General features: G+C 42.8%; 1 protein-coding gene across 1 annotated transcript; it reads left to right on the top strand.

Annotated features, from left to right (window-relative positions):
• The first annotated feature begins 2,554 nt into the window (after nt 1–2,554).
• On the top strand, nt 2,555–3,232 carry LOC128968150 (gap junction beta-2 protein-like). Its single transcript, XM_054382499.1, has one exon. It carries the CDS (start codon nt 2,555–2,557, stop codon nt 3,230–3,232), a length of 678 nt encoding a protein of 225 aa, XP_054238474.1.
• The last annotated feature ends 9,515 nt before the right edge of the window (nt 3,233–12,747 follow it).

Raw genomic sequence — 12,747 nt, 5'->3', positions numbered from 1 at the left:
AGGGTCCCACAAGACTGGATTTCCCTCCGGGTCATGTTTTCTGCTAACTCTTGGAAATCAATCTTGGCGCAGGGTCGCACTTGCAGCGTACCGAGCCCACTGTGCCCAGTGCTCGTCCCAGCAGCTACCGCCTCGCGGAGGGCCCGTCCGGCGGCCCGCTGGCACGGCAGAGCCCGGGACCGGCGGCGACGGCTCAACCCCTCAGCCCTGCCCCGCAGCCGGGATGGGCGCCCCACACTCGGCCCCGCCCAGGGCTCCCCACCGGTGGACGCGGGCAGAGGCGGGAGGGGCGGGTTAAAAAGAGGTGGCAGGTGAACGGAGAAGGGCTCTTAAAGTTCTGGGGCCGAGAGGCTGGGGCCGGCCGCTCCTCAGGCTCCGACGGACCCAGGAGCGGAGCAGCGCGGCTCGCCGGTCGCACCCCGAGTGCCCTCCCAAGCCGCGCCAGGTGAGCGTCCGGAGCGGCTCCCGTGTGCTGGAGCGGTGGGGGAGGAATCAGGCTCTGTGCCCTTCGAGCGGGACCAGATCGGTCGTGTGCCGCTGTGGGGGCTCGGGCCGGGGGCGTCCGCCGTCAGGGGTGGCCGCAGGCAGTGGAGAGTGGTGCGAAGAGGCTAAGGGTGGGTGCCCCGCGCATCTGTGCCCCCGTTGCCCGCCCGGACCTGTCGCGAGGCAGCCCTGCTCGGGTTGGGGCTGGCCGAGGTGTCGGGCTGTGAGCCGGTGCATCCCGACGCTGGCGGGCCTGAGGCGGATGCTCCCTCAGCGCAGCCGGCACCGGGAGGTGCCGTAGGGTCTCAGAGCCCAAACTGGCGTTTGTAAACGGATGTCTGCTGACAGGCGCCGATCGCGATCGGCCGCGGCGTTTCCTGCGGCAAAAAGCTCGCTGCGGGCTCCGCGTCCGTCCCAGCGCTCTTGCCGCGCTGGAATTCAGCGGTAGTAGAGCTTGGCGCGGTATGAGGGACAGGCTGGGAGCTGCCGTGGGGCGTCCAGCTTGTAACCACAAGGTGGGGATTTCGAGTGTTTTCAAATGAAAGGCTTGGTTGGCAGGGTGAGTGTCCCGGTAGATTCAGTCCCCACAGCCTGAAACTCTGTTTTTGTAGTGGCAGATGAAATGGGGAAAATGTCGGGTTTTTTCCTCCCCAAAACTTGAAGCACTGGTCCAGAACTGCAATGTGAGATCACACTTGGAGCCGAGATTGTTCATTCCACTGGAATGTACACTTCAAATACTTTCCTTCGGTCCTGATTATCCCCTTGTGAAGGTTTTAATTTTTTTAACAGAAAGATGCAGGTACCTGACAATAGCCTAGACTTTAGGTCAATGTAAAATGTTGCAGAAAATGCTGCCAGTTTCATCAGAGACTAAACATGAAAAGTCTAAGGAATTCCAACCACCTTCTCAAAGTATTTTCCCCCCTTTCTTTCTGTCTTACCCAATTTCACATTTTCTCACATGAGAGTAAATCTGACCTCTGCTTCTTGCCTCAAGGCTTGTCTGTACAAGGTAGGCCCTTGTGTACCAAGGGTATGTGTTGAGGCTTGTTATTTGTTGTAACTACACCAGGATAGAGAATTTTTGGTGGATTTTTTTCTCTGTTATGTGAGAATGAGAGACTTTGAAAACTTTGACCAGTGTGGTATTTCAAGGTACCATGCCCTCCCCATAGCACACAGTCTGTACCAAAACAAGAGAGAGCTCTTGCCCTGTGTGGCTCCCCCACACAGCAAAGCTCAGCTTGGAAGATAATAGACCAACTATGCAAATTCCCAGCTCTGCTTTCAAAGTGTTTTGTCCATTTCAATGATAGTTTCCAAACGGCTTCAGTGAAACATGAGCCCTGAGACAGAATTCTGATTTCAGCAAAATTTATGTTTAGCTTTCAAAGCAGCAAAGAGTGTGGATTTTAGATTTCAAGTGTAGGAAGAAAGCTGAAATGGAGCTTCTCTGAAGTTTGACCCCCTGTTTATTCTCCTGGGTGTGATAACATTTCAAAAATTAACACAATCTCTTTATCTGAGGGCTTTTTTTCTTTCAACTCTGACTCTCCTTTTTGGATGATAGCAATGAATGTGGAAGGGCAAGCTCTGCAGTATCTTCCTTTGCCTGTTGGTTTGTGCTATATGTGCATGCAGCCCTGACAGAGCTGGCCTCAGGCTTCTCAGCAGGGTTGACAAAATCAAATGTACTTCTGAGATGAAGTGCTATGTCTAAGTAGAAGGTCTTGGAAGACTGCTGGAACTGTCTGGGTGGAGTGAGGACTTCTGAAGTTTTCAGACCTGTGAAAATTACTAGAGAAGTCTCTGCTTTGTCTAGGTGTGGCCTTAACTCATACAGTGATAATGTGTTTCCCCAAGCCATAGGAATTACTGAGAGGTAAACCACTGGAAGTCTACCACAGAAAGGTAGACAGTAATGAAAGTGACTTTCATTTGCCTATGATTCTTGAGTAAGTGTTAGGAAGTCCTCTTGTTTGTGGGAGGCCTTAGATTTTTCACCCTTTGAAGTGACCACTTGGTGTATTACATGTCATCCTGCAGGTAAAACGACACAGAAAAGAAGATGGATTGGGGAACACTGCAGACTGTTTTAGGAGGTGTGAACAAGCACTCCACCAGCATCGGCAAGATCTGGCTCACAGTCCTGTTCATCTTCCGTATCATGATCCTCGTTGTGGCTGCAGAGAGAGTCTGGGGAGATGAACAACAAGATTTTGTCTGCAACACACTTCAGCCTGGGTGCAGAAATGTTTGCTATGATCACTTTTTCCCCATCTCTCACATCAGACTCTGGGCCCTGCAGTTGATCTTTGTTTCCACACCTGCGCTACTGGTGGCCATGCATGTAGCTTACAGGAGGCATGAGAAGAAGAGGCGATTCAGAAATGGAGAGAAAATTGATATTGAAGAGCTAAAAAGTGAAAAGATTCACATTCGTGGGCCTCTCTGGTGGACCTACACCAGCAGCATCTTCTTCAGGATTATCTTTGAAGCAGTCTTCATGTATGTTTTCTATTACATGTATGATGGGTACCAGATGCCTCGCCTGGTGAAGTGCGATGCATGGCCCTGCCCCAACACAGTGGATTGTTTTGTGTCACGGCCCACTGAGAAAACCATGTTTACTATTTTCATGCTTGCTGTGTCTGGGATCTGCATGATGTTGAATCTGGCTGAGTTGTCTTACCTGGTGATAAAAATTTGCATGAAACAAACCAGGAAAACAACTGTTTTAAAATAATTTCCCAGTTTCAGGATTTCCTAGCTCTCCATTTCCCTCAAATGTTCTTAGGTGTCAGAAAACAGCAATATTTTCACACTCAAGGAAAATAATAAAAACGAACATTCATTCATGGTTTAAAAACTATAGTCTCTCTGGGAAGCTGCCACTGAGGCAGGTTTTAGAGATCCTAAGCTACTTCAAGTGTCGTGCATCCACAAATAGAGAGAGCAGCCTTTCGGCAAGCAGCTTTTCCAAATATGCCTACTTTTGGGATTCTGCTCTTGATCCAGAGTCACTTTTCAAAGAAGTGGGAGTAGAAAGGCCCAGAGAAAGCTCTAGAGCCCAAAGGAGAGCCAGGAATCACAAACATGTCCACTTCAGAGGCCAGGCAGTTACAACAGGTTTTAGTAAAAAGTGGGGTGAAGTCTTTTTGGGGAAATCTAATCTCTTGTGAAAATGAAAAAGACAGGGAGAATAGTCTTTATAGCAGACATCCTATTGTCCCTGTATTTTGGAGCATGGAAAGGGCCTAGGAGCGTGAGTATTCTATGGCAATGTATGCTACCAGCTCTGCTAGGCACCAGCAATATTTTTTATCTTTTTATCTCCTCACCTGCACTGAGGAGCATCTCCTATGCAGTTGGAGGTGGCCAGCTTGGTGAACTGCTTGAGAATGTCATTAAGTCAGTACTGCCTTCTTTCACCCACTGGGGCTGCAACAGTGGGATGAATGAAGTTTGTTTTTTCATTCTCTTGGTCAGGTGAAAAAAGTATTGTTACCTTTGAGAAGTCAGGAGCAGTGCAGCTGCCTTCCTCCTTGCTCTCCCCCAACACTTTGTGAAGAATTTATCACCTGACTATGTCTCCTTCAGCTCTGTACCTTTAAAATTCGGGGAAAATGCCTTGTTTCATTCTGTTTTTTTATCCAAAAGAAGTGCTTCAACTTGGGGCACTCTATACAGTAGATTGCATCTATGAGTTCTTCTGTTAGTCCCTTTTTCCTATCCAAACTGCATAGCTTTTCTTCACAAAACCTTCTCTCTATCTGAGGTACCTTTCAAACGTTCTTTCTGACATTCTACACTGTGAGACTGATTCATCCTTCCTTTTCTTTCAGTAGGTCTAGCAGGAGTTACAGACAACTTGCAGAGTTAAAACTGAAAAGGGACCTAATCAGAAATGAGAAGAAACTTGATATTTTTCTTAAAGTTCACATTGCTGAGCTGTGAACTGTATTATTATTAACTTGAAGAACTATGTGAGCCAGTCTGGTCTTGTCTCCCTATAGTCTCAAAATATGTTTTATGCCTGTCAGAGGCAGCTACACCAGCACATACTGCAACACAGTTGCTCTCCCAAGTGCCTGCCCATTGAACCTGCTTCTAGGAAGCTGGCTCTTTCTCCTTCTTAACAACTGCCTTTTCTCCAGAGTGAATGAGTGCTATCTCAGCTTCTCTGCACATTTGTACTTATCACTGGTGGAGTAAACAAAGCTACATGAATCAATACCCATGATCACTGTGCACTAAAAGTGGAGTGTAAGTAGGTTCGCATTTCTTGTGAGCTGCATCCAGTGTTACTTGACTGCAGATGTCATCCAAGAGGAGAGCAGGAAAACCATAAACTCACCATCCTCAGAACCATAAACAAAAAGATGAAAAGTTGTTAATAACGAGTTGAACTGGAAACTTGAACTGTGAAAACATCCTTAATTCAACTCTAACAGACAAAGCTTGGCACGTATCAGCTGTGTGCTTGGTAAAGTTCCTGCATTGTTCTGTGTACAAGTATGAAGAGAACTCTCTACACTCCCAGTGCTCTAGTATTACATTTCTTTTGTAACAACAGGATTTTCTCCCCCTGAAATTAAAGCACTCTTGTGGTGTCTCTTCTGTATTATTTGTGTGTGCTGTGTATTACCTAACTTATCTAATGAAAATGTATCTATCATAATGAAAAATGTATGCACCAATACTACATGTAAGAGCCAAGGGCTACTGCAAGGATTTTAGCCTTCAGTTGCAGGTTGTTTTTTCAATTGATTGCATTGCCTGTCATCCTGCAGACTTCCTGGGCTGATAGTGGAAGTTCACATGCATGACCCCTATTAGAAATCAAATGTGCTGCCTAAGTCAGCCTTGTACTAGCAGAACGGCAGCTAGAAAGGCAGATAAAAAAGATTTTAAAACCTAGATAAATTAACCAGCTCCATAGGGGAGACTGGTAAACTGGTAACACTAACACTATGACAGTTCAACTAGCAATTTGGCAATGAGGTTATCACACAGGGAAAAAAAGATAAAATAGGGAAAGTGGCCAAAGGAGGAATTTGATCCAAAACTGCAACATCAGGGTCTACCAGGACATATTTACTGTCTCTGAAATTTATTTTCTGTGTACTTTAAATTTTGACTAAATAGCTGCTCTGTAGGGAAAAAAAGGTCCAGATACTTCATAGGAACATAGGGATTGCACCTACTCCTACATGTGCTGTATTGCATGGTTGACCCACAAATGGATTTCATATAGATTAAAATAAGGTGCTGTGTTAGAGTTGTGTGTGTTCTTTACTGAAATACACTAGGAGTGTCCACATTTTTGGTGCTTGGTTCCTAGATTCTTCTCAGAATGAAGGCTGCAAGAGTGTTGAAAAATGAAGAAGAAAATATGAAGTCATGACTCTAAAAGAGGGTGATTGCTTACTGTCCAGTGTCCCATGTAGCCAGGATATAAAATGTCAAATAATGTGGTATCAGAAATGGTAAGTGTAGAAGTGGGACAGGCTAGAATTATACATTGATTGAAATCCTGAGGAGAAATCACCACTGATTTCTTCAAGCTAAAATTAAATTTAAAATCTTGAAACCAAATCTACAAACATATTTGTCAGAAAGGGGTTGGGGGAGGAGAAGTAAACCACTCTTACCTGATAGACCCAGCTAGAGAAAACAGAGTGATTTCAAAGGAAATCAGAAGTATAAATCTATATTTATGACTTCTGGATTTAAAACTACCTCTATTAAATATTTTCTTAGACAAAAATTAAATCCTCCAGTTATTTTACAGTTGCCAGGAGCCAATGTACTGTTATTTCCTGTCAGACAGCAAGAATATAAAGGACAAACACACAGAGAAGAGCACTCCTGTGCCATGGATGCTCAATATGAAATACCAACACTGCTAAAAGTTGCCTTATTTTGTAAAAAGCATACTGCAGCACATAAGCAACAGCTAAGAGCACTTTACTCCAAACTGAACTTGGTGAAATTTAATGTCTTTTCCCCTTAATTATAATTCCCTCCTCTGCAATTTAGGCTAACGTTTTACCAGGCAACAAAATCACACTCAAAAAGTGCACTGTGTTTTGTGGTCACCTGTTCTAAATATTCAGAACAGCCACTCCTGTGGGTGTTAACCACAGGTTTCTTTGGATTTTCACCATCTTGTTTTCTATACAGTCATTTGAACCTGTTTGTAAACAGTAGCAAGAATAATGGTAATTAGCTGAGACTTAATGAGCTAAGGCTAATGGTAATAATCTTCAGGATAGTTCAGAAGGTATATACATGTTTTTTCCCCCTCTGAGCAGCCCATCTTGTCACTGTCATTTTCTTTTACAGAATATATTTCTCTTCTGTAAAGCTCTGACCTTGGTATTTTCTCTATAAACCTACCCAGCTACCAAAAAAAGGTGTTTATAACCTAGATTTGGAAATATATTAAGCTTTAATTGGGAGGCCCACCCGAAGGAAGTAATTCATATCTCTGACTTTCCACCTTTGAGAACACAGCCTGCACCTGCTCTGGTTGGTCCTCCAGCTCTGCCATAGAATTTGACCTCAGGATTTGGCACATTATTGCATATATCTTCTCCCTTTTTCTACCCATGAGTCCACTGCCACTGACTTGATTACTTTACATCTGCCTGCTCTCTGCTGAATCAAATATATTTGAATAAGGCTTGCATAAGCCTCTTTGATAAAGAAGTGATATAGTATTAGGGAAATACGCTTTGAGTGAACTGATAAGAGAACTTGCACAGCTGAGTTATGAATCACTGCAGGATGGCAATGAATGTTTTGAACAGCCCTGTATATTCTGCATGCTGCTAAGAACCAGCATTTTATAGCCCACCACAGTACCCAGGATAATAGATACCGTATTATGTGAATGCAATCATAGTGGTGTGAAACAGGTGGCATTTTTCAGTGGAAAAGCCATGCTGGGTAGGTTTAATTGCTTAGCAAGGTGTAGCTTTTCTGTTGTCCTGGCAACTATGGTAAGACGGGCTTGTCATCTGGGAAAGACAATAGGTCTTCAAACTATTTAAATTAAAGCCATGAAATGTGAGTGTTTTGCAGATCACTTTCTACTGAGGTTCAATCTTTAAGACAACACCAAAATTCCTCCTCTGCCCCTGAGTGATCCACACATTAGTAGGAATCCTGAACTTTCTTTCAATGGGGTGACTGGAGATCTTTCTATCTGTTTCATATCCAACTATCAACACTTTGTTTGTCACAAGACTTCTTTAACTTGATTTGAAAGTGTTATGTCAGTTCTAGTACACAGTCAGCTCTGAATGTCATTGTTTCTGAGTTTGCCCAACTGAAAGATAAAGATGACAAACGTGTCATGTACATAGGCAGCAGAACAGTTTAATCAGGCATTGTTTGTTAAGATCATTGCAACAGGTGCCAGAAAAAATATTTAATAATTATTTTGTGGTAAACATTTCAAACTTACTGGACATAATTAGTGTAATGTCTGATTATTCTGGTTAGTCATGTCTCTGCCCTAGGTGTTGCATCCTTTCCAAGGACTATTTCACATACAGTTGAAATAGCTTCCACAATCTTTCCAGCACAAATGAACAAAAGCACCTATACAATTATCCACAGAGGACCAAACCGACTAAATCATTACCTCACTGTTATCTGATAGAAGACTGAGACATTGCAACACGGATTTGTCAGGAATAATTTCTGTCTATGCCATGATAAAAGGTCTTGTGTATAGGAGTAAAGTAGTTATTAATGACACATTGTCAGAGCATTAAAGATCCACCAAAGAGGATAAGCTGCATGCAGGTGGGAGGAGCTGCAGTTAGATGGGAAGTTAGGCTTAGAATTCAGTAAGATCTTTATCACCTGGAGAAGTGGTTTAACAAATCAGTTTGAGAAGTTAGGAAGGACTAAATACTACTACTGTGAAACACTAAGCACTTGCAGAAGTGTAGGATGGAGAGCTGTTCTGAAGCAAGTAACAGTTTGGTAGACAAGGGATGGAGTTTGTAGTAGGTCGTAAGTGGAACATGAGTCACTAATGTTGTTGACTGTTAAATGTCAGCTCAGTCTAACAATCTGTTGAAAATGGTCTAGGTACAAGACCCCACTCTAATACAGAAGGAACTTCTAGAATCTTTGAGAAAAGGGACCCCAACTAAAGAGTCAGTTGTACAGATTCCTTTTGCTGAGCCAAAACTCAGCTGCTGAATCAAACTCTTGCTCATATAAATTCAGTGCAGGGTCTATCCAGCATAACATCTATCAGCATGGCTCCTTTGTGCTATTCTTCCACTATAATATATTCCACCTGATAAAGTGTCTGAGGTGGCATTGTATATAAAATTTAATTAATACAAATGAAGTTGGTGGTGGTTTTATTGTGGTTTGTTTGTTTTTGGTTGGGGATTTTGTTTGTTTGTTTGTTTTTCTCCTTAGCACAGTGGGGGGAAAAATCCTTTTGCTGCAGTCTTGCATCTCTCAAAGTAGTTATTCCTTCCAACAGGAGGAAGACTGAAACCCAGATCAATTTTCAGTCTTGCTGCCCGTTGATTATTTATGCAAACACTGGTGGAGGTCACTGAATCCTGGTCTGCAGGCAGCAATAGCATGCCATTTTTTGTTACTGGCTTCTTTCATTTCGAAGGCAGACCATCACATTGTGCAGCAGTTTGATTTTTGTAGAGAAATTTTCCAATACATGAGCTTGTTTTTCCTTTCTGTGGGAGGCAGTGAGTATTTGAGGCCTTTAGAAATTCATCAATCATGTCAGCAAGTTACATTCCTGGTAAAACATAGTGTATTTGCTCTTACCCTGAATACAATGTAAAAGAACAACCCCGCTTAGGAGCTTTGGTTGTGGTTTGGCACTATGCATCATACACTAGTGGTACTAGTTATGTCATCACTTCCTGCTGCTTCTTACCCTGCCCATGTCTCTCTCACCCCATTCAACACAGTGCCTCCACCCTGGGATCTCAGGACCTTTACAATGCCAGCACTCTTGTATGCACAGCTGTGTTCACCACTGGATTGGCTGACTGGTTTAGCTGCTGAAGAAATAAATGTTTTACCTTACAGGGTTTTTTTTTTATCTGGCATACAGAGAGGCCACATGAGCTTCTGTGGCGACGTGACTGTGGGGCAGTAGGCCATGGCAGTTGAGCAAGAAGAGCTGCAGGGTGTGAGCGGAAGGGGCAGAGAGAATGGCAACATGTTAGGTTTAATTTGCTGATATGCATACTGCAATATCATGCCACAGCCTCTGGCTGCATTTTCACAAATGACTGCTACTAGAAAGGCAAGTCTTACTGCCTTTTCCCTTATTTGCTGCTGTACTCTTCCCTGCTCTCTACTCCTCTCTGCTGGGCCTACTTTTGACCTACTGGCCATCTTCTCCCTTGCTCTGACACAATCTCCTCTCAGTCTTTGTATGAGTGGATTTAACTCACTAACCCAGCAGAGAACTATTTGAACTCTATATCTGGGTTTGTTTTCAGCCCAGTTAGCTTTCTGCCAGGCTTGTGGCAGTAGTGAATCCATTTCAAATATCAGTATTTTTATTTCTTCATATTTCTGACAGTAATGTGGGTGGAAAAAGCAGCACACTGTGGCAGAATGATAAAAAGCATTGCTCCTCTCAGGATTCTGCATGTCCTGTCTCTTCCTTTTTTGATTCTTCCTCCTAACAGATGCCTGGCTGGCACGGCTGTAGCTGTTCCTCTGCTACATCTCACATGGAGCTTTTGCCTTCATGCAGATGACCTGAAAGCATCTCACTGCTGCATATCTCAGATCAGTCTGATTATTTTGTTGTATTAGGAGACTTTCCACACTTTCCAAAGGACTTTTGAGAGGAAAGCTGATTTGATAGTTAAAAAGCCAGCCTAGGATCTCAGTGGTATTCTCAGAACCATATAACTAGGTGAGTTATTAATTCTTCCTGTGCCTCCACTCCTACAAACTGGAAATCACAATAAGTTTTTCTACAAACAATAATTATTCCTGTCACCAGTTCTTGTTTGTTAACATGCTATGTTCTCTGACGTGTTAGTAGTGTCTAACAGAACACCAATCACTAACTGGACAGTAATAGTCACTATTTCAGTCTTAATATTACCACTTTAGTTTTTAGTTAATGAATTCTAAAGCCTTCGTAGTCCTCCATGTAGAAAACAACTAGAGATTAAGATTTTAATTCCCCTTTCTTCAAACTGTGCCTCCGGAGGTAGCAGTATCGTTTCTCAGCATTAAATATCTTTAGTGCCATCTTCTGTAGAGCAGTGGTATGTCAAGCAGAATTCTTTTTATCGATATTCCAGGCAGTGCCACAAGCCGGCAAACTGAAGGCATTTGCAGCCGTTATGGAGAGAACTGCTATCAGCACTGCTGAGTCATATATCACTTTGACATGGCTTGTTTACAACTAATGACATGTACCTTCAGGGGTGCTTTCATTAAACTGTGTTTGAATGCACATGTGTAGTAAGTGATCCTCTTCTATACTCCAAAATAGATGCCTGAATTAGAAATTGCACAGGGTAAAACACTGTTCTGGATCAATACTGATCTGAAAAAGGTCCATTTTTCTTGTTGAGCAGCAGCTCAGGTTTAGACTAAGATCGAGATATGTCTGTTTAACTTAAAAGATATTTTTGTCCTTTCAAAAAGCTTGGTGTCCATTTCTGATTGTCCTTTGCACTTTTTCATGCACACCTGATTTTTCTGATCTTAAAACTCACCTGCCTAACTGCTCTGTCTACACACTTCTTGAATTCACTTTGTTTCTGCACCACCCAAATCATATACTGCTTGCCTACACATGGAACAGGTGTTGCCACCTGTGCAGAGGCTTGGATGGAAGACAAAGAGAGATACCAATGAAGACAATTAAAAGAAGGCTGAAAATTATGTAAATATGCATTTTAATGTAAAATTTTTAATGTTACCTTAAGCTTTATGCTACTGCCTATTGTTCATGACAAACATTAGATCAAGATGGCTTTCATGGGAATCCCTCTGTCATTTTCTGAGACTTTTTTTGGTTAAAAATCTCAGCATATATTCTTTCTGAATAAATTCTTCAAGGACACAAGCCCTGTTTTTTCTATTTCCTCCCTATTTGGCTTCAGATCCTCCTATTCTAGTAAGCTACTAACACATATCCCTCCATACCTCCTCAACACGATCTCATGCTTGGGCTTTCACCAGCACATAATTGGTCCTTTGTTTTTTAAAGCTGATCCTTTCAAGGTTTTCTTAGTGATTTTGCATCCTTGCCTGTCTCATTTTCTACAAATGTCCCAGCGGGTTTTGTCAACAACCCAAACCTCTTCTTGTTAGAAGAAATTCTTGGAAAGGAAATTGTTAGCTGATGAGTGTAGTCCCATGGTAAGCATGCACTGAATCAGATTATCCCCATCCAAAATGTATTGAATTCTGTCTTAAAAGCCTTCTGCAGCAGTACTGAAAAATTGTTCTAGATCCTCTAGATGCTTTCCTAAGAATACTTTTCTTACAAAACATTGTCAAGGCCAGTTTGTAGACATGGTGGGAAATGGTACTTGGAACCTTCGAGAGACTTAAAAAGCCATCATGGAAACATTCAGTGCTTCATGCTATTAAGTCTTTTGGACAGATGTTTGGAAGTGAGAGATTTCTCTCTTCATCTCCCTAAATTCATCCCTCTTGCTCTTCAGCTGACCTGATGAACCAGAGACTTCACTCAGTGAAGGAAGTTACGTTACTGGAGCTGCAGGAATTCCCTCCCATACTCTTAACAGTCCCTCATGTCCTACTGCTTCAGGATACACACCGCAATACTACTGCACTTACAATTATGGCAGCATTGTGTTTCAGATATATCACCCATTTCTGAATAAATGAATTTGTCCTTGTGCCACCACTTAGTGCTTAAGTCAACAGTGAGCTTCCTGCTTAGTGTTTTCACCTGAAAAATTTATAGGGAGACACCAAGATTTGTGAAGATACAAGAACAGGAGGATGGTCTGTTTCACTTTGTCACTAGTCTGCTCCTACACATAACTTCTCAAAGCTCTCAAAATTTTTCTTGTATAGCATTTTACTGATTAGAGCAACAGAGAGGCTTAGGAGTGACCTGGTATAGTTAAGTTTTCAGCTCTCTGGTTGCAGAGTAGCTGTCAGCAGAAACTCATGTTATTTCTGAGGAGTGGTCGAGTTGTCCTGCTAGTTGAAGTCATTCCATCTGATGTTTCTCAGGCCAACACA

Source organism: Indicator indicator, chromosome 1 (assembly GCF_027791375.1).
Source record: "Indicator indicator isolate 239-I01 chromosome 1, UM_Iind_1.1, whole genome shotgun sequence".
In the NCBI taxonomy this organism is placed as follows: domain Eukaryota; kingdom Metazoa; phylum Chordata; class Aves; order Piciformes; family Indicatoridae; genus Indicator; species Indicator indicator.
The sequence above is the reverse complement of the archived record's forward strand: the minus strand, read 5'-3'. Positions and strand labels throughout refer to the sequence as shown.

What these genes read in the sequence shown, in the direction of transcription:
- LOC128968150 (XM_054382499.1), top strand. Translation starts at nt 2,555, where the DNA reads ATGGATTGGGGAACACTGCAGACTGTTTTAGGAGGTGTGAACAAGCAC.